Source organism: Psammomys obesus, unplaced genomic scaffold (assembly GCF_907164565.1).
Source record: "Psammomys obesus unplaced genomic scaffold, mPsaObe1.curated_primary_1811, whole genome shotgun sequence".
NCBI lineage: Eukaryota > Metazoa > Chordata > Mammalia > Rodentia > Muridae > Psammomys > Psammomys obesus.
Window position 1 is genome coordinate 12,212,641 of NW_026595981.1, and position 19,141 is coordinate 12,231,781.

The following is a 19,141-nucleotide window of genomic DNA, read 5'->3' on the forward strand; positions in this document are numbered from 1 at the left end:
TGGAGGTAGCCGTGCGTCGATTGGCTGTTGGGCGATCGTATGCTAATGACGGTGCCAGGTTGCGGGTCTTGGCACACCGTAGCGACTCGAAGTGCCCGGTGGACGTGGTAGCGAGAGGGTTTGTTCGGGGACGTCGGCACTGCGCTGGGGGCCGACGCTGCGTGCGGTGGCGGCGGCGAGAGGGAAGGCGCGGGGCCGCCGGCGTAAGTCGCCGTGAGCTAGAAGTGCTGTGTGTTGGTGCAGTGCGGCGATCGGCGCGGCGTAGAGTCAAGACTATACTTTCAGGGATCATTTCTATAGTTCGTTACTAGAGAAGTTTCTCTGACTGTGTAGAGCACCCGAGCCCACGAGGACGAGACGTAGCGTTCCCTCCTGAGCGTGAAGCCGGCTCTAGGTGCTGCTTGTCTGCAGCTGCCTCTTGCCATTGATGATCGTTCTTCTCTCCCTCGGGAGAGTGAGAGGGAGGGAGCGCAGTCTGAGTGGACTCAATTACCAATATTTGTTGTCTCCAAGGACAGAAGAGTCATAAGCTTCTAGATTTAGTCGTCATGTAAGCTTGTTGTGTTTTGCTGTAGTTAAGCACTGGAAAGTTTTTGTTTTTTCTTTTCCTTTTTTTTATCTTCTGTTTATTATTTGTAGCCATCGCTGTCCTGAGGATTCCAGTGGCAACCATAAAGTTGCATTTAATTCCAGCTTTATGGATTTACAGTGTTCTATTCAGACCCGTAGGTATAGTTAAAAATGTAACCTTTTGCTGGGAAGCTCGCTCAGTGATTTGGAACATGTTAAGCCCATTTGGTTGTTTCTGACGGTTGGGGTGCCACCCTCTGACTAACTACTCTTGAAGAAAACTGAGTAGTTCTTAGCACCCACATCCATTATCTCACAAATACCTGCAACTCCAACGCCAGGAAATCTGGGACCCTCACCTGTATTCATAGACACACATAAATATTGATAATTTGAAATTACAAATTTTTTTTTTTAAATTAAAGAAAATCTGGGACTGGAATGATGGTTCATTGGGTAAGAGTTGTTTGGGTAAGTTCAGATTTTTAGCACCCAAATGATGGATGACAGCTATCTGTAACTCCAGTTCCAAGACATTAGATACCCTTCTTTGGCCTCTGAGGATACCTGGCACAGACATACATGTAGGCAAAATAGTCATACAAATAAAAATTAATCAATCTTAAAGGCACTTTTAAAAATGCGTTATGTAACATTTCTCAGAATATAGTACCATGGTAAAGTATCCATCAGGTAGAGGTGCACACTCCTGGCAGAGCTTTCTCCACCTTTAGCAATCATTTATTTTCTTCTGATTTTAATTTTTAGAAGATTTGCTGTGTGTTTGGGTGTGTGTCTGTCTTGTGTGTCTGTGGATGCTTGAGAAGGCTTGAGGATGGCCCAGATTCCTCAAGGCTAGAGTTCCAGGTGCTGGGATCTGAACAGGTCCTGTGGAATAAGTGCATCAAGTGCTCTTCATGGCTGAGCCACCTCACTAGCCTGATGGTTTCTTTTTCACTTGCTGTCATGTTCACTCAAGTATTGGATATAGAGAGCATTCCTAAGTACTGTGTGCATGTGTGAAAAATTCATGATAACATAGCATCTTTATGACGTCTTTCTACTATTTGATAGGAAACAAACACATAGAGAACTGTGATGTACAGCCAGGCATGGTGGCACATTTTCTGTAATCCTAGCACTGGGAGAGGCAGAGGCAGGTGGATCTCTGTGAGTTCGAGGCCAGCCTGCTCTACAGAGTGAGTCCAGGACAGCCAAGGCTACACAGAGAAACTATGTCTCAGAGAGAGGGAGAAGAAAGGAGGAGGAAGAAGACCTGAGGTGTGACAAAAGCTTTGAAGTTGAAATCCGTATGCCAGGAAGCATATAAAAGCTCAGTTTGACCAAGTCTGGGTAGTGTATCAGTTGAGATTTCCTGAAGGCAGTACACTCCAGACGTTTCTCTGGTCATGAAGAAACTACAAATCATATGTAGCATCCTTTCCTGAGCACAAAGCTGACTCTCTGTGTTGTTTGACTGCAGTGTCCATTTACCTTTGATGTTTGTTCCTTTGGGAAACCTTTGAGACAGAGAGAACATTGTCTGAATGGTTCTTAGTACAAAATTACTATATATATATATATATATATATATATATATATATATATATATATTACACCCACTCCAGTGTTGCCAGTGTAGCATATCAATAGATTGTGCTATAGGGCGGGAGACACGCTTTTTTTGGAAATTCGCTCCCTGGAGGCCACTGGCAGGTCTTCCCGACCACCTAAGTAAAAAAGACGCAGTCTAGGGTCTCTACGCTTTTTCGGTTGCGGTTGTGGGACTGGATTAATGAGTTTTTTTATTTTTCTCTGTGACTCCTGAAACAGCACAATTAACTATTCAAGGAAATATATTCTTGATAGATTACCAAAAGCTTTAACAAGAATAGGGTGGAAGAAAAATAGTTTTAAGAGAAGTAATGAATCAGATTCAGTATCAATAGGCATTATAAGAATAGTAAAAAAATGGGCTCCTTCTTAAGAAAAAATAGCATGAGAAGTACAGCTGGCAGGAGTTTCCCCTCCCTTCAGTGCCTTGTTTCTAGGGAAGATCGTAAATCTTTTACAGACATATGGGAGGATGGTTAGCAAAGGTGTATTTGGATTTTAATACAGAGAAAGATTTTGGCAGGCATCTGACTTAGCTCCTGACTTTCCTCTTCATTGGTTAGCTATAATGAAACTGCATTTGAGGTTTCTTTCCCTTTGTCTGCTTTGATCAAAAGTTTTCAGGCCAAGATTTTTTGTGGGCACTCCCCTATGTTAAAATGTAAACTTTGTATTCTTGGTAAAAGTCTAAATGTTCTGGAAAGTATGCCAACTTTAAGGTGCCTTTTTGTGAAATCATTATAAAAATACTAGCTTGATTTCAGTAAAGTGCAGCAGAGCCAAAACCATCAAGGTGTCTCTGTCTGTCAATTCATTGCCGAAACCGTGTCTTCCTGTCCAGAGCCTTGTTCCCCAGGGACGCAGGGAATCCGACTGGGCTGGTCTGTGGCGTGTGTGTGTGTGTGTGTGTGTGTGTGTGTGTGTGTGTATATTTTTTTTAAATAGGGTCTCCTGTGTAGTGGCTGGCGCACACCTTTGGTCCCAGGACTTAGGAGGCAAAGACAGGCAGATCTATCTCTGTGAGTTTAGAGCCAGTTTAGTCTACAGAGTGAGTCTAGGACAGCCAGGATCACAAAAAAACCCTGTCTTAAAGAAAGGAAGGAAAAAAAGAAAGGAAGAAGGCAAGCAGGTGGGTCTTACTGCCACTTGATGTGCAGTCTTTGCCTTGGCCTCCTCAGTGCTGAGGTTATAATTGTTAGCAGCTACTGCGTGGCTTTGCTGTTCTGTTTAGTGTTGGCAATAATTTGCGTCTTTCCTTCTGTTGCTTTCTAGAGAGTGTGTGTGGTATTGCTTTGGTGAGGAATTGCCTCTGGTTGTTTGTTTTGTTTTGCTTATTTACTAGCTGATAACCCTTCAACAGTTTTTCCAGCCTGAACCTGTTTCTCTGTAAATTAGAGAGATGTAGTAGCTGTACAATGTGGAGTTGTTGGAAGGGTTAAGTTAGATTAAGAATCTATAGTAGTTCAATAATCCTTTTCCCCATTCTGAAAAGGCTCCTTCCTCCGATTAGAAATCTGTCTTTTACCCAGTCTTCAAGAAGGCCTCTACCATTGATACCCTAAGTCCTTAGCCTGTTCCCTTTGAATCCTCTTCTTTACCTTACCCTCATCCCAGTGAGACATAGGAATTCATCTTCTAGAACACTTGAAGTTTCTCCATTTCTTTAGAATACCCCAGTGCATGGTCCCTCTCATAGATGCTTTGTGGTAGCCTCAGAACTGCTGTCTACAGCTTCAGATCTCTCAGTGACTTCCCTTCACACTTAAATTTTATAATGTAGTTGGGTGTGGTGGTACAGTTCAGAGCCAACTGTGACTACAAAGTAAACTTCTTGTTAGCCTAAGCTCTGTAGTAATGCTCTGTCTCAAACAAAGGAAGTGGAAAGTGGTGGTACGAGTTTATAATCTCATTTATTCTGGATGCTAAGAGCACAAGTTCAAAGCTTGCCTAGGCTACAGAATTACTTCAAGGCTGGCATGGGCAATTAAACAAGACCCTGTTTCAACAAAACAAAAGGCTGGAAATGCTTAGTGATGGAGACTTTGTCTGGCATTTGAAAGAAGTAAGTTTAGCTCTTAGTTGGGTTGGGGGGCTGGAACCCCTTCATCCATGGCTTCCCCCTAGAAAACTTGCCCTGGAAGTATTTGGTCCCTGCTGGTCCCTCCCTTCTCCTGCTCAACCCTGTCTCTAGATTTCCACCATCTTGTTCTCGTTTAGGATTTGACTTCACTGATTAAAATGCACTTGTCATCATCATCATCTGATGGCTAATTTTAAAATTACGTGTGTGTGTTTTTAGGACAAGGGCAGAGGAATGTCCGAGCTGGAGCTGGAGTTACAGGCAGTTGTGAGCTTCCTGGTGTCCTGCTGGGTATCAAACTCAGTTCCTCTGAAAGGACACTCTTAACCACTGATCCATTTCTCCAGTCCCCTGGATGGCTACTTTTTAATCAAGTCTTGGGTTAAATCTAACCTTGAAAGACAGGGTTTCCTTGGCTGTGCTGGGCTTGCTTGTACATCAGGCTGGCCTTGGACTTACAACAGTCTGCCTGGTCTGTCTCTGCCTCCCTGAGTCCTAGGATTAAAGGCGTGCACTACCACACCTTTCGTGGTATTCTTTTTTTCTGGCATTCTTTTGTGTATTTGTTTTTCTCCTTCATGCTAAAGGTAGAGATCTTTTTACACCTCTGCACCTCCGATTCTATAAACTTAATACTTAGAAATAGTGCTTAGCATATTCATAGATAATGTCAAGATACAGATTTTTCATACCTCCTGACCTACCAGCTCTAGTATGTGTGTGCTCGTTTTTAATTGAGCTTGTGTACCTGTGTGTATGTAGTTGCTACGTAGCATAGGCTAATCTTGATCTCCAGAGCCTATTTTCTCTCATTCCCAATTGTTAAGATGACAGACATGTGGCACTACACCTGACCTATGGGTTCTATTTAACACATCATTTTAGTGAAATTAATTATTTATTCTCTTCAAGCCTCAGCTTCTTATAAAACTGAGATGGGACAGGGTGTGGTGGTGCACGCCTGTAATCCCAGCACTCGGGAGGCAGAGGCATCTGTTAGTTCAAGCTAGCCTGGTCTACACAGTGAGTTTCAGGACAGTCAAGGCTATTCAGAAAAACTGATCACCAACACTCCTCCTGCCCCCATGCTAAAGAAGCAATATTCTCTAAGAGTTAGGGACTAACAAACCTCTAATTATGTCACTCTGAAAACTCAAGTGTTTGAGTGCAAGCTTCCTTCCTGTCTCAAGTAACCAAACCAAAAGCAGAAAATATGGAGATGATGAATAATCATCTATCTTATGTGACACATTCAGAATCATACTGGGTATGTGTCAGGCCTTCAGTAATTAGCAGTTAATATTGTTAACACTTGATACATCAAAGAAGTTATTTTTATTTTAAAATTTCCAAAAATTGTAACAAGTTGACCTGGACCAGCGAGTGGGTCATTCTTCATTGACAGGGCCATGAGAGGACCAGGAGATCAGAAGATGATAAGAAAGTTTGAGATTAGAAGGTCTTTCAAAAGCCGTGTCTTATGCCAAGCAAACCCACTAAGAAGGTTATATACTATTTCTAGGGAGAGATGGGCAGAATCAATCATATACTGGGACAAAGTCGGCAGGAGGCTAATGCAGTAATGTTGCACAAAGGGACTTCCACAGCGCACCTCAAGGGTATTGCAGACCCGGCATACAGTGGCCTCGGGGCTCACAGCTACAGCCATGTACAGTGAGAAGAGATGCCGCCTTAGGAGCCAAAGCTGCAGCTTCCTGAGCCCCCAAGGCCATTAAGGCTCTGCCAAGCATATTCCTGGCTTTAGAGAAGGAACTGCCTTCCTTTGTGGTTCCACATTCTGCTCTGTCCCTCCAGGTGTCCAGAGCTGCCACACACGAAGTCTAGGAGTAGGGTCTGTAAGATTTCAGCCCAGCCGAGAGTGTGGGGGTGAGTGGTAGTGGTGGAGAAGGCCTTCTCCAAGGATTTTAGTGTTACAGCTCTCTTAGCTCAGAGCTATCCCATTGAAACAATTCTTAGGTGATACTCAGTGAGGCAGCTTGTGCCGATTTATTAGTGAAGCAGCTTATGTCTGTTTATTTCATGGTGAACAAGTATGAACCTTGGAGAGTGGGGAGGGGCTTTGGGGGTGAGTGCACGTTATTGTCTGTGGCTGGGATGCCAGGTGCCTGCTCCATGATTACTAACCTGGACCTTGAGAGTTGGGGGTCTCCAGTCATTCAAGCCCAGAACAGGGAGCAAGTGGATCTTACTTCTGCAGATCTCAAGTCTGAACACATTCTACCTTGCCAGCCAATTTCCCTGGTGGCACCATCCATATGTGTCCCGCATTCCTTCTACATACATTGGGCCTCAGGAAAAAAGTTCCTGGTTTTGAGAAGGAACTATGTTCCTTTTCCATATACCAGTTTTAGGACCCAGAGGAAGCAGCACAAACTACTCAAACACCCATCTCAGTCAGATATAGAAGGTTTATTGAACTGCACACCCCAAGACTGATCATGATCAGGGACACAGGGTAGACTTGGGAGCAAACTGTGACATCAGCCTGTTCTTAGGGCAGTCTTTTTTATGGGAAAACCAAGTACAGAAGACAAGGGGAAGGAATAATGCATTGTATATCTTGGATAACTGGACAAAATATTATCAGTTAAACTTTAATTTGATTGGTCCCAAGTGAGGTAAGTGAGGCAGTGGTTAGCTCTGACTGTTATTTTTATTATCTAGACAAGCAGTTCTAGCTAACCTTGAAAGTATGCCTGGTATCTGGGGGCCAAATGTGATTATGGTTGGGGAATTTCTTGGAGCAACAAGGTTATCGAGTTTCTCATTGAACATAAACATAGTTCATGGTGAACCTGACCTTGTTTTGTTTTTGTTTTTTTTTGAGACAGGGTATCTCTGTGCAGTTTGGCTGTCCTGGACTGGCTTTTTAGACATGGCTGGTCTAGAACTCAGAGATCTGCCTGCCTCTGCCTCCCTGAGTGCTGGGATTACAGGCATGTACCACCATGCCAGGCTGTCAAAATGACCTTGTACAGAGATTTTTTTTCCTTCAGCAACAATCTGAGATGATTTGGCTGGTGGGCCTGAAACAAAAATGACTATGGTTATGCCGAAAGGAACAGGCCTCAACAACCAGGACCTCAGGAAAAGCATTGGATCAGCCAAGCCCTTAACAAGAATGAACAGGCTACAAAAGCTAAAAGTTTCTGATTCTGAGCCCTGGGTTTCAGTTACTCATTCGCTCTGCCACAATTGCAGTCACTCATATCTTATCAATACCTGAAGATGAAATATTTCCCTGGGTGTAATCCTAGCACTCAAGAGGCAGAGATAGGAAAATGCCTCCACTTTGAGGACAACTGAGGCTACATAGACCATATTTCAGTCAATCAATCAATCAGTCAATCAACCAGCCAACCAACCCACCAATCAGTTTTATTTAAAAAAGGAAAAAGTCAAATTAGGCTAGTTACTTTGAGTAACTGCTAAGATTTACCAATATCTAGATTCATTTAGATTCTTACTTAGCACAAGTTTGCCTGTGCTTTCCTTTCTTTCATATGATTCCCTGCACTCTGCCCAGAGTTTGGCCCTGAGTCTCAGCATCTGCTTTGATACATTGCTATGTAGAGTCTTTCAGAGGCCCTCTGGTAGGCTCCTATCCTGCTTCTTATTTTTAATTTTTTAACCTTAAGTTTTGCTTTATGTGTCTGGGTGTTTTGCTTGCATATGTGCATATATGCCTGTAGTGCCCATGGGGGGCAGAAGGGGGCATTAGAGTCCGTGGAGCTGGAGTTAGATGGTTGTAAGCCACCATATAGGTACTAAGAATAGCATCTGGGTCCTCTGGAAGAGCAGCTGGCACTCTTATCCACTCACTCATCTCTCCAATCCCTGGTTTTCAGTTTAGATTTTTATATTTATTTATTTGCATGTGCTTCTATGTATCTGAGTATGCTGCAGGAGCCCACCAGCAGACAGTTCTTTATTCGGGATTGAGGATTGAAATTAATAAACCAACATAGTATACATGAGGACAGTTGCAGGAGTTAGTCTCCTGTTAGTGTGTGCGTCTTGGGATCAGACTTTGGTTGTCAGGCTTCTCTGCAGGTGCCTCTTTCCAGTGAGCAGTCTCACCAGGCCCAGACTCCCATGTTTAGTTGTCTGGAATCTCCTGAGTCCCAAGCTCTTACTAGTCTTCTGTCTCTTGCTCTTCCTTCCCCAGCACCACCTCTTGTGTGTATATTCCTACATATGTCTGCATGTGGAAGCCAGAGGTCAAGCCTTGGGAATTGTTCCTCAGCACAACTTTCTACTTGGCTTCTCTTTTGAGACAGGATCTCTCAGTGAAACCTAGAACTTGCAGATTAGTTATGGCTGAGTGGCCAGAAAGCCCTGAAGATCCTCACTCCGTCTCCTGGCTCGAGGATTACAAGTGTGTGCCACCATACCTGGCTTTTCACCTGGGTTCTGGGACTAAAACTTGGGTCCTTCTGATTGTGTGGCAAGCATTTTACGGACTGAAGTGTCTCTCCAGCCCCCCCCCCCCCCCCCCCATCTTGAGACAGTCTCATTTGTATCCCTGCCTGGCCTGGAACTTCCTATGGACACACCAGGCTGGCCTCAGGGTCACAGAGGTCTCTTCCCTGAGTGCTCCTTCTTCTGAGTACTGGATGATAGCAAAGGTGTGTGCCAGCATGCTAGGACCCTTCAAAACATTTTTTTAAAATAAAGGACATTTCATACACAGTTGATTAAATCATTAACTACTGGAAATCAACTTAACTTTCAGCCCCATCTCTTACCTAAAAAGTTAATTAGGTTTCCATAACTCTAATTAAGCTTTGGTCATTCTAATGATTTCTAGTCATGCTGAAAGTATCTGAGTGCCCCGAGCTGCCACTTCTAGGTTCCAAAGGTTTTGGAAACAGCTAACGATTCTATTGTGTCACAGTAAGGTATAGCTATGAATTTTGTGATTCCTGGCAAATTGCTTAAGCCTGGTATCTCTCTGTCTCCACCCAAGAAATAGTAGTTGCAGTATTGCTTCTTCCTGCCAAGTTGTAGGTTAATAGACTGACACCTGGAAACAGTGCTCATGTAAGAGCTTGCTTTGAAGGAGTTGTTCTTAGGAGTTGAGCATTTGAATCCAGGTCTTTTGGTCCTTCCTTCCTTCCTTCCTTCCTTCCTTCCTTCCTTCCTTCCTTCCTTCCTTCCTCCCTCCCTCCCTTCCTCCCTCTCTCTCTTCTTTCTCTTTTTCTCCTTTTCTTTCTCTTTCTCTCCCTTCCTTCCCCTTCCTCCTTCCCCCTTCCTTCCTTCCTTCCTTCCTTCCTTCCTTCCTTCCTTCCTTCCTTCCTTCCTTCCTTCCTCCCTCCCTCCCTCCCTCCCTCCCTCCCTTCCTTCCTTTTTTCCTTTCTTTTCTTCCTGCCTTCCTCTCTTTCTTCCTTCTCTCTCTCTCTTCTCTCTCTCTGTCTCCATATATTACCCTGGGTTGGAATTCATTCTGTAGACCAGGTTGGCCTCACACTCACAGAGATCCACCTGCCTGTCTCCTGAGTGCTGGATTAAAGGTATTCATCACTATAGCCTTGTTTTTGTTATTTTTTTCCTGATTTTGGTGATTTTTGTAGGGAACTTCCTTTCTCTGTTTTCAGTGCTGGGACTGTTACCTGGGGCTTTGTGCATGTTAGGTCAGCACTCTGCTATTGCAGGAACCTGCTGTTTGAGGCTGCAGTCCTCCCAGCCCAGACAGCCATTCTGAGCTCAGCGTTAACGTGCAGGACTCCCTCTTCTCAGCAGAGCCTCCTGCTCTCTGCCTGACTTCATCTGGAGAGTGTCTTTAGACAGAAGGGCCCCTAGCCTCATTTGATATATGGCCTCTGACGGGGCTCCCTGCTAGCTCTACCCTCCTTGTGCCTATAGGATACTTAGGTGCTGTGTTTCCATTCATATGATAGGAGCATGCTGTATAATGCAAATCAAGCATCCTTGAAATGCCAAGTTCCCACCAATTACGTACACCTATCCTTGGGGGCCCCACTCATTCCCCAAGGGGTATATAACCTTTGTTCTCTGGAATTAAAGTTGAACTAGCTCCCAGAAGTGGTGTGTGATCCCTGTACAGTGCTCCCTAGCCTTTTCAGGCTTGCTTCTCATCTTGTGCCCTTCCTGACTCCGTGGGCTGCTGGAGGTCAGCCCCCAGGCAGGAGGAGAACAACACTCTACTGAAAGTTTTACCTCTAGCTCTGTTTTTACTTTTTTGAGTCGGGGTCTGCTGTAGCTAAAGCTTGCCTTCAATATACAATAGTCATGCTGCCTCTTCCCTTCACATGCTAGGATTACATGTGTGTTTCTTTGCCTGGTTTGGTACTTGAGATCTTACTAGAATAGAATGCCATTCATAGTCCCTACACTTGTGAATGCAGGTGGTAGGCATATTCTGAAATACGAAGCGTCAGAGGTGAAGGAAGGGTTCTGTGGAACAATGACACTTAGGCAGATGGCCAAAAGAGAATTGAAGTTAAGTTGGGGAAGAGGTAAGAATCACTATTAGATAAACAGGTTTGTAAAGGTCTTCTGACAGAGGGGTCAGAAGAATATATAACTAGTGTGTGAGAAGTCTAAGAAGGCCACAGTGAGTAGAGTGAGGGGACTATGCTACAAAGAAAGATATCAGGAAATGAGTGTGGCTAGCACATGAGTGGCCTTGGAATATATGGAAAGCTTTGTAAGCCAAGAGACAAGTCATTTGCACCTTCAAAAACAAGATGTGTCCTTTGCAGAAAAAACTTCTTGTGTTAGAAAAACAAAACAAAACAAAACTGAAGAGATAGTTCAGTGGTTAAGAGCCCTTGCTGTTGTAGCAGAGTGGCCAGCACCCACACTGGGCAACTCAGGAACACCTGTTACATCTTCTAGGGAACCCAAGCTCCTTTTTGGTCTTACCACATCCTTTTCTGGCTCTGGAGGGCACCACCACACATAATTAAAAATTAAATAAAATATTTAAAAAATAATTTTACAACTGCTAGGCCCAGCATGAGCCTAAATATAAGAAGGTATGAAGAGGGCTGGAGAGATGTCTCAGTGGTTAAGAGCACTGTCTGCTCTTTCAAAGGTCATGAGTTCAATTCCCTGCAACCACATGGTGGCTCACAACCATCTATAATGTGAACTGATTCCCTCTTCTGGTAGGTGTAAATGCAGATAGAACACTCATATACATAAAATAAATAAATCTTAAAAAAAAAAAAAAAGAAGGTATGAAGAGAACCCAGGAAACTAATCATCAGTGCAAATTTGCAAGAGGTTTGTTTATTTCGACCATTGCGCAATGGGGTCACCCCTGCTGGTCAGCAAGGAGTGGCACCGGGAGACAAAGACCTTGGGTTTTTAAAAGACAAGGTGTGGGGAATTCTAGGGGTTGCCTTCTTGGCAATTCATGATTGGATGAGGTATTTAACTTTAAAAATAATTGGCTGGTTCTGGGCACCCTTAGGTCTGGTCAGCCCTGTCGTAATATCTGATCTTCAAGTCAGTTTGGAATTTCCTGCCATATGAGATATAGCCACAGTTAAAGGTGGGAGAGTGATTAACTGATCCCGTGTCTGTTCTGAGGAGTGGGGGGTTACAGACTTTGGATCAAAGGTCAGGAGCTATTCAGGAGAAGGATTGGGGCCATTTGGCCCAGTTTCCAAACAAAGCTCATCTCACAGGGGCCAGCCGGTGATTTTCTCTCCATTTAGTAGAGATCTCTGCTTGTTCTCTTCCTTATCTTTGCCCTCACAGATGGCTCATGTCAGGAACTTTTACATTCCTCGGTTCTCTGGAGAAGCACTGAGAGGCTTTAATTAACATGGGCCTAAAACTTGAAAATATAAGTTATAAGGCAATTAAAAAAACATAGGTTACAAAGTTAGTCTGATTCTTTCAACAACTAGTGCTTTTTTTTCTTTTTTGTAGGCAGTATCTCACACAAGTGTGGCCATAGCTGGCATTCAATCAGGGCAATTCTTGGCCTCCCAAGTGTGCCATCAAGCCCAATTGTACTTCTGGTACTTTGATCACAGGATGGTATTTATTAGAGGCCACCCTGGGCATTTTGCACATTCCTTTAATCACAGCACTAGGCAGATTTTTCTGAAATCAAGGCCTGGTCTACATAAGAGTTCCAGTCTAGCGCAGGACACAGTGAGATCCTGTCTTAAAAGCAAGTAACAGACAAACACAGGTCAGACTTGGTGGTATTCTCTTGCAATCCCAGCATTCAGAAGGCAGAGGCATTTAGATCAGTTAAATTTGAAGCCAGCCTAGGCTACATAGCAAGTTTTAGGCCAGCTACATCGGGAAACACTGTCTCAAATAACAACAGAACTTTTTTCCCCTTTTATTTAAGAGTGTGTAATTCGGGGTGGTGCGGATTTAGCTCAATGGTATAGCAAGCGCAAGGCTCTGGGTTCAGTCCTCAGCTCTGGGGGAAGGGGTGGAAGTGTGCAATTCAAAATAGTGTGCAGTCCTTGATCTGCCATTAAAAGAAAACACCCCCCCACACACACACACGTATGTTTTGGTCCCTTCCTCACGAAAGGGCTGGCACGGAGAGGCCTGCGCCCCCGGGGAGGCGCGCTCCCGGGCGGCGGGTCCGCGTGTCACCCTCGGAGGCGCGTGCGAGCGCGCGCGCGCGCGGACGCGGGCGTCAGCGGGCGGGGCTGGAGGTAGCCGTGCGTCGATTGGCTGTTGGGCGATCGTATGCTAATGACGGTGCCAGGTTGCGGGTCTTGGCACACCGTAGCGACTCGAAGTGCCCGGTGGACGTGGTAGCGAGAGGGTTTGTTCGGGGACGTCGGCACTGCGCTGGGGGCCGACGCTGCGTGCGGTGGCGGCGGCGAGAGGGAAGGCGCGGGGCCGCCGGCGTAAGTCGCCGTGAGCTAGAAGTGCTGTGTGTTGGTGCAGTGCGGCGATCGGCGCGGCGTGGAGTCAAGACTATACTTTCAGGGATCATTTCTATAGTTCGTTACTAGAGAAGTTTCTCTGACTGTGTAGAGCACCCGAGCCCACGAGGACGAGACGTAGCGTTCCCTCCTGAGCGTGAAGCCGGCTCTAGGTGCTGCTTGTCTGCAGCTGCCTCTTGCCATTGATGATCGTTCTTCTCTCCCTCGGGAGAGTGAGAGGGAGGGAGCGCAGTCTGAGTGGACTCGGCCTTTTTACCACGGTGCCTAAAGTTAGCAAGCGACTTGTCACTTCCTTCTGGGAGGTTCTTTGCGCCCAGTCCTGCTGTATTCTTGGCTTTTATGTTGTGTGGATTTTTTTCTCCTTTGCAACTTCTGCTCACAAGACGGCATTTGACCTGTAGCTCTGGCTGCTTCGGAAGCATTGTGTTTTTTGTCTTGCATTGGGCAAAGCGTGTGCACGTTGTATCTGTACACTGCAGATTATGTGTGTCCTGTGGGACAGGAAAGACAGCGATCTTTATTGAAGATGTAGCCAGTTACTTGGAGAGCTGTTAGTTGGTCACTCATCCATTGACAATTTCTATGATTAAGTGCTATGTTAAGCGTGTTCTGGAAATAAGGTTAATAGTTCCAAACCTCTTCACCGTTTTAGTAAAATTTACAGGAAGAATATTTTGCTGCCATATTTGAGAATACAAAGGGTGTTTGACTTTCATTATTCTTTCTCTTGTCATTCTTGACAAGAATAGATCAGATTATAAATACATTTGACATCATGCCTGGTTTGTCTTTATTAATTGATGTTATGCAAAGTAATTGTTTTCATTATGACGTTGTTACATTATGGCATTGCCACTAGGGCTGGGGATTTGGCACAAAGCCATTACATACAGAAAACTAGTGTGGCGGGCCTCCCCTGTAATCTTAGCACTTGGAAAGTAAAAGCCCAAGGATCAGGAGTTCAAAGTCATTCGCACCTACATGTAGTGAATTAAAGGCAGGCCTAGGCTTTTAAAAAATGACCATAAGCTGGTCTGGAGATGCATCTCAGTAGCAGAGCACTGATGGTGAAGACCCCTGGGTTCAAAAGCCTCAGCACTTAAAAAGCCTTAGTGAGAGGCATCTAAACTCCCAGCGTTAAAGAAACTGAGGAGAGAGGGTCACTTGAATCCTAATATGTAGACCAAGCTAGTCTAGAACTTGCAGAGATCCTCCTGCCTATGAAAGGTTCTCAATTCTCACTTCTAGTTACTTTGTAGATTGAGGCAGGAGAATCTTAAATTCTAGGCCATCCTGGACACATAAACACATATATATTTATTATGTACACAGTATTCTGCTTGCATGTACACCTGGACTCTAGAAGAGGGCACCAGATCTCACTATAGATGGTTATAAGCCACCAAGTGGTTACTGGGAATCGAACTCAAAACCTCTGGAAGAGCAGCCAGTGCTCTTAACCTCTGAGACATCTCTCCAGCCACCCCCATGTCTTTTTTTGTTTTTTAATGCTTTATTTTATTTTATGCCTGCATTTATGTCTGTGTACCATGTGGATGCAGTCCCTTACGAGGCCAGAAGGGTTGATACCCACTGGAAAAGCAGGCAGTTAACCACTAAGCCATCCCTCTAGCCCTCTTAATGCTTAAATTACTTAACTAAAATTAATTAAGCAAATTAATTTAATTTATTTAAATAAAATTAATTAAATAATTACTTACGGAAATTATGTAAATAAGAGGAAAATCAGGGATTTCTCCCAATGCAATGTGTGACACAGGCCTGTATGTAATTCCAGTACTTGGGAGATGGAAGCAGGTAGATCAGGAGTTTGCGGTTGGTCTGGACCATGAGAGTTCTGTTTCAGAAGTCAAAAGCACATGGGCAGAAAGTTGAGAGTTTGGTTCCTAGGTCAGCCTCCTGTAACTCCAGCTCCTGGGAATGGGGTGTCGTCTTCTGGCCTCCTCATGCACCTACCCACCTACCCACATATACAGTGTGTAGTTTTTTCAAAATCTAAAAACACAAAAACAATTTCCCCCAGTATTTCACTAGTTTCACCGGTTCCATCGAAGGGTGATGATATTTACACTTGTCCGTTTTGCTTTCTAGGAATCTGTATAGATGCAGTTAACAGTCTGGGCCAGTCAGCACTTTTTGTTGCAGCATTATTGGGCCATGTAAAGTCAGTTGATGCTCTGGTGGAGTATGGCTCAGATCCAAATCAGTAAGTACAATGATATCAGCCTCTAAAAACGGAATATGCTTAAAAATTCTTTTTCTTGCATCTCGTGCTTTGTGAAATTCACTGCTTATCCCTGGCTGTCCCTGAACACCTCCTCTCAGCCTTCAGAGTGCTGGGGTTACAGATGCCAGTTACTATGCCAGGCTCTAGAAGGGTGCTAGTTTAAAAAATGTTTTTTACATTTTATTCTCAAGTGTGTCAGTGTACATGTGAGTGTAGATTAGAGGACACCTCGGGAGACTCACTTCTCTTCCTCTACCGTGTTGGACCTGGGAGTGGGCTGTCAAACTCAAGTGGTCAAGCTTAGGAGCAAATTACCTGTTGAGCCATCTTTCTAGGCTGACTGTCTGCAAACAGCATCTGGTATAGCTGAGGCTGGGCTAGAATCTCTACTCTTCCAGAGCTTTGGAATTATAGACATTTGTTTTCAAAAAGTTATGTTCAATTTCTTAATTTTATCAGGTTTCATTAAGTTCTTTTTTTAAAAGATTTATTTATTATTTATAGTAGTATTCTGCCTACATGTGTGCCTGCACGCCAGAAGAAGGCACCAGATTTCACTGTAGATGGTTGTGAGCCACCATGTGGTTGCTGGGAATTGAACTCAGGACCTTTGGAAGAACAGCCTGTGCTCTTAACCTCTGAGCCATCTCTCCAGCCCCTCATTAATTTCATAGAACTAGTTGCAATTAAATTTTAATTAAGTATTTATGGAATGCTTTTCACATTATAATATTGTTGACATTTTCAGTTTTTTCCCTCTTTTTTTGAGTTAAGTTCCCTCTATATATAACTCCTTGCTGTCCTGGAACTTGCCATGTTACTGAGCTTCTGCCTCCCAATGCTGGGACTGAAGATGTGTGCTACCATATCCAGCTCATTTTCAGGGTCCTTAAGGCTTTTTAAGGAAGATGGGCATGGTGATGCATGCCTGTAATCCCAGTACTTGGGAGGCAGAGGCAGGTGGCTGTTGTGAGTTGGAGGGCAGCCTAGTCTACAAATAGAGTCTAGGACAGCCAAGGATACACAGAGAAACACTGTCTCCATAACCCCTGTCCAAAAACAAACACACCAAAAAACCTTTGTAAGGAGACACTTCTGCTGCAGCTTGTTAAAATCGGCAGAAACACTGTTTTCTTTTCTTTGTGTTTTTTTGTTTGTTTGGTTGGTTTTTGAGGCAGGGCCCCACGGTGTAACCCCAGCTAGCCTAGATGCTGCAGTGCTGGAATAAAAAGCATGCACTACTGTGTGTGGCCAGATTTCTTTTTAGGTGAGAGGGTTGAGCCTAATCTTTAAGGTATACTTCTATCCTTTGTTTGATAAAAATATTAAAAAGAAGAACCTTGAGTAATTTTTATCAGTAAATCGTTATATACCTATCTTGAAATGTTTTAACTAATAAAATTGTTTTTTTTAAGCAATTGTTTTAGTCTATGAAATAATTATGTGAGAATATATGAAATAATTATGTGAGAATAATGAGTCATTACTAGTAACTATCACTGTTGGCCTATCTCTATTTCCTGGTTTATAATTTATATTATGTACTCCATTTGCTCAAACAGTTCAAAATACCCACAAACGTGTACTTCATATCAGTTTTTCAGAAAGTGACTTTTGCCTGACTTTTATAGTTGGGAATGAAAAGAATTTCAGTTTAATATTTGGTACAAATTTTAATATGGAAGAACAGCAATGTAATGAATTAGTAGCATGTGAATGTCCCTTTATGAAGCACTTGTCTCTTTCTAGGTTTAACACTTTCTCACCTGAGCTATAATTTTTGACAGGGAATAAACTAGGTACTTTCATGGTTCTCACAGCAAGTTCCAGGATAGCCAGGGCTAAATAGAGAAACCCTGTTTCAAGGAGGAGGGAGGAGAAGAAGAAAATGAAGAAATCTTTTAAAGATGTATTTATAAATCCATGAACATGTAAAATAACTTGAATGTTTTGTGGTTCCTTGTACTGACTAGGTAAGTGTCTATCATGGAGTCCCAGCTCCAAAAAAGACAAAGAAACAGAAGATGTTCAGATACATAAGAAGTGTATTAACTAGGGAAGCCTGGGAGTAAAACTTGTAAGTCATTACAGCCCCAAGGGCCAAAACCCTAAAAATAATCTTAGTAGAAGAAAAGCATCCCGTCAAACCTTACTTTAATACTGCTAAACTAAACAGCAGTTAGAGTGAAACAAGGTAAAGTGGTCACTCAGCTTTCTTACCACTTGTAGGAAGAATAATTAGAACAAATAGATTTGATTAGGAATAAGCATTACACAGAACCACTGATGACACCCAGATTCCTGGGCTTCTACAGCCTCATTAGCATCACTCGAGGAACTTATAAGCACACATTCATAGGACCCACATTTGCAGATTCTGACTTGTCAGTTCAGGTTAGTCTAAATGATTTTTTAAGAAGATTTTATGTGTATGCCACATGTAAACTGTAGTTACAAGATATCCAATGTGGGTTCTAGGAACTGAATCCAGGTCCTCCAGAAGAGCAGCAAATATTCATAACTGTTGAGCCGTCTTCAACCCTCCCTCCCCCGTGTGCATGGTGCGCTCGCCCGTGTGTGAATGTGTGTTTGCGCACAAGCTGTTTTGAGGTAGGGTCTTCATAGACCGACTTTGAACTCATGACTTTCCTGCCTCCACCTTTCAAGTGCTGGAGTTTTGGGTGTATGTCACACTGTTGCTGTACTTCTAAGACTTAAATTTTGATAGACATCTCAATGCCTCATTAATTAAATTATATTGGAATTCTATATAGATGTTGGAAAGAAATGTCCAGTAGCTTGTATTTTCTCATGTGGAAGTTTCCCAACATAAGTAGAATGGTTTGTATAACAAACACATATAAACATTCTCTTTTTTGTTGTTTGGTTTTTCAAGATGGGGTTTCTCTGTGTAGCCCTGGCTGTCCTGGACTCGCTTTTGTAGACCAGGCTGGCCTCGAACTCAGAGAGATTCACCTGCCTCTGTGTGCCACTACGCTCGGCTTAATTTTTTTTTTTCAATTTTATGAATGTATTGCCTGTCGCTTTCATGCCTAGTGCCTGTGGCAGCTAGAAAATGTCAGTTCCTCCTGAAACTGTAGTTCTAGATGGTTGTTAGTTACTATGTGAGTACTGGGAATTGAACCCAAATTCTCTGTAGGATCAACATGCATTCTTAACTACTGAGCCATCTCTTCAGCCTCAAATGACATATTTTATTCAGATGTGTGTACACAGAGAAAATTTCTAGAAGAATACAGAACTTGTAATTGCTTCTGAGAAAGGAAAAGGAAACAAGTTGGAAGGTGTTTTTTTTTTTTTTCTGTTAATTTGTTTTGTTTTTGTTTTTTTTGAGACAGGGTTTCTCTATATAGTCTTGGCTGTCCTGGCTTTAGTAGACCAGGTTGGCCTCGAACTCCGAGATCTACCTGCCTCTATCTCCCTATTAGAAACCATGGCTCTGTCTCTCCATTGCACCTTCATCTTGTCATGAGCACAGTGACAGCTGTCTTTCATGCCTTCATTAGTTTTTGGTGCTGGTACAGTTTTGAGGAGCACATCCTTGGCTGGATTGGTGATGCCAAAGTTCTCTTGGACTCTGCTGCTGAACTTGTGTGGCTAGCAGAACACTTGTCCTAACCAGCCTGAACCGAGATAGTGTAGACATGAAGGAAAGATTTCAGTCAAGCCGTTCCCAGGGGCAGTAGGGAAAGA

General features: G+C 43.5%; 1 protein-coding gene and 2 non-coding genes across 3 annotated transcripts in view; all 3 read left to right on the plus strand.

The window, feature by feature from the left end:
• Tex14 (testis expressed 14, intercellular bridge forming factor) overlaps nucleotides 1-19,141 on the plus strand; it is a 100,402-nt gene that overhangs the window by 18,883 nt on the left and 62,378 nt on the right. The window contains exon 2 of the mRNA XM_055620540.1: nucleotides 15,292-15,406. Within this exon, the coding sequence (XP_055476515.1) occupies nucleotides 15,292-15,406 (115 nt within the window). The remainder of the gene's footprint in view (nucleotides 1-15,291; nucleotides 15,407-19,141) is intronic.
• LOC129686592 (small nucleolar RNA U3) lies at nucleotides 270-484 on the plus strand. Its single transcript, XR_008721647.1, has one exon. It is a non-coding gene; the product is annotated as a small nucleolar RNA U3 (small nucleolar RNA).
• On the plus strand, nucleotides 13,207-13,421 carry LOC129686593 (small nucleolar RNA U3). The gene has a single exon (XR_008721648.1). It is a non-coding gene; the product is annotated as a small nucleolar RNA U3 (small nucleolar RNA).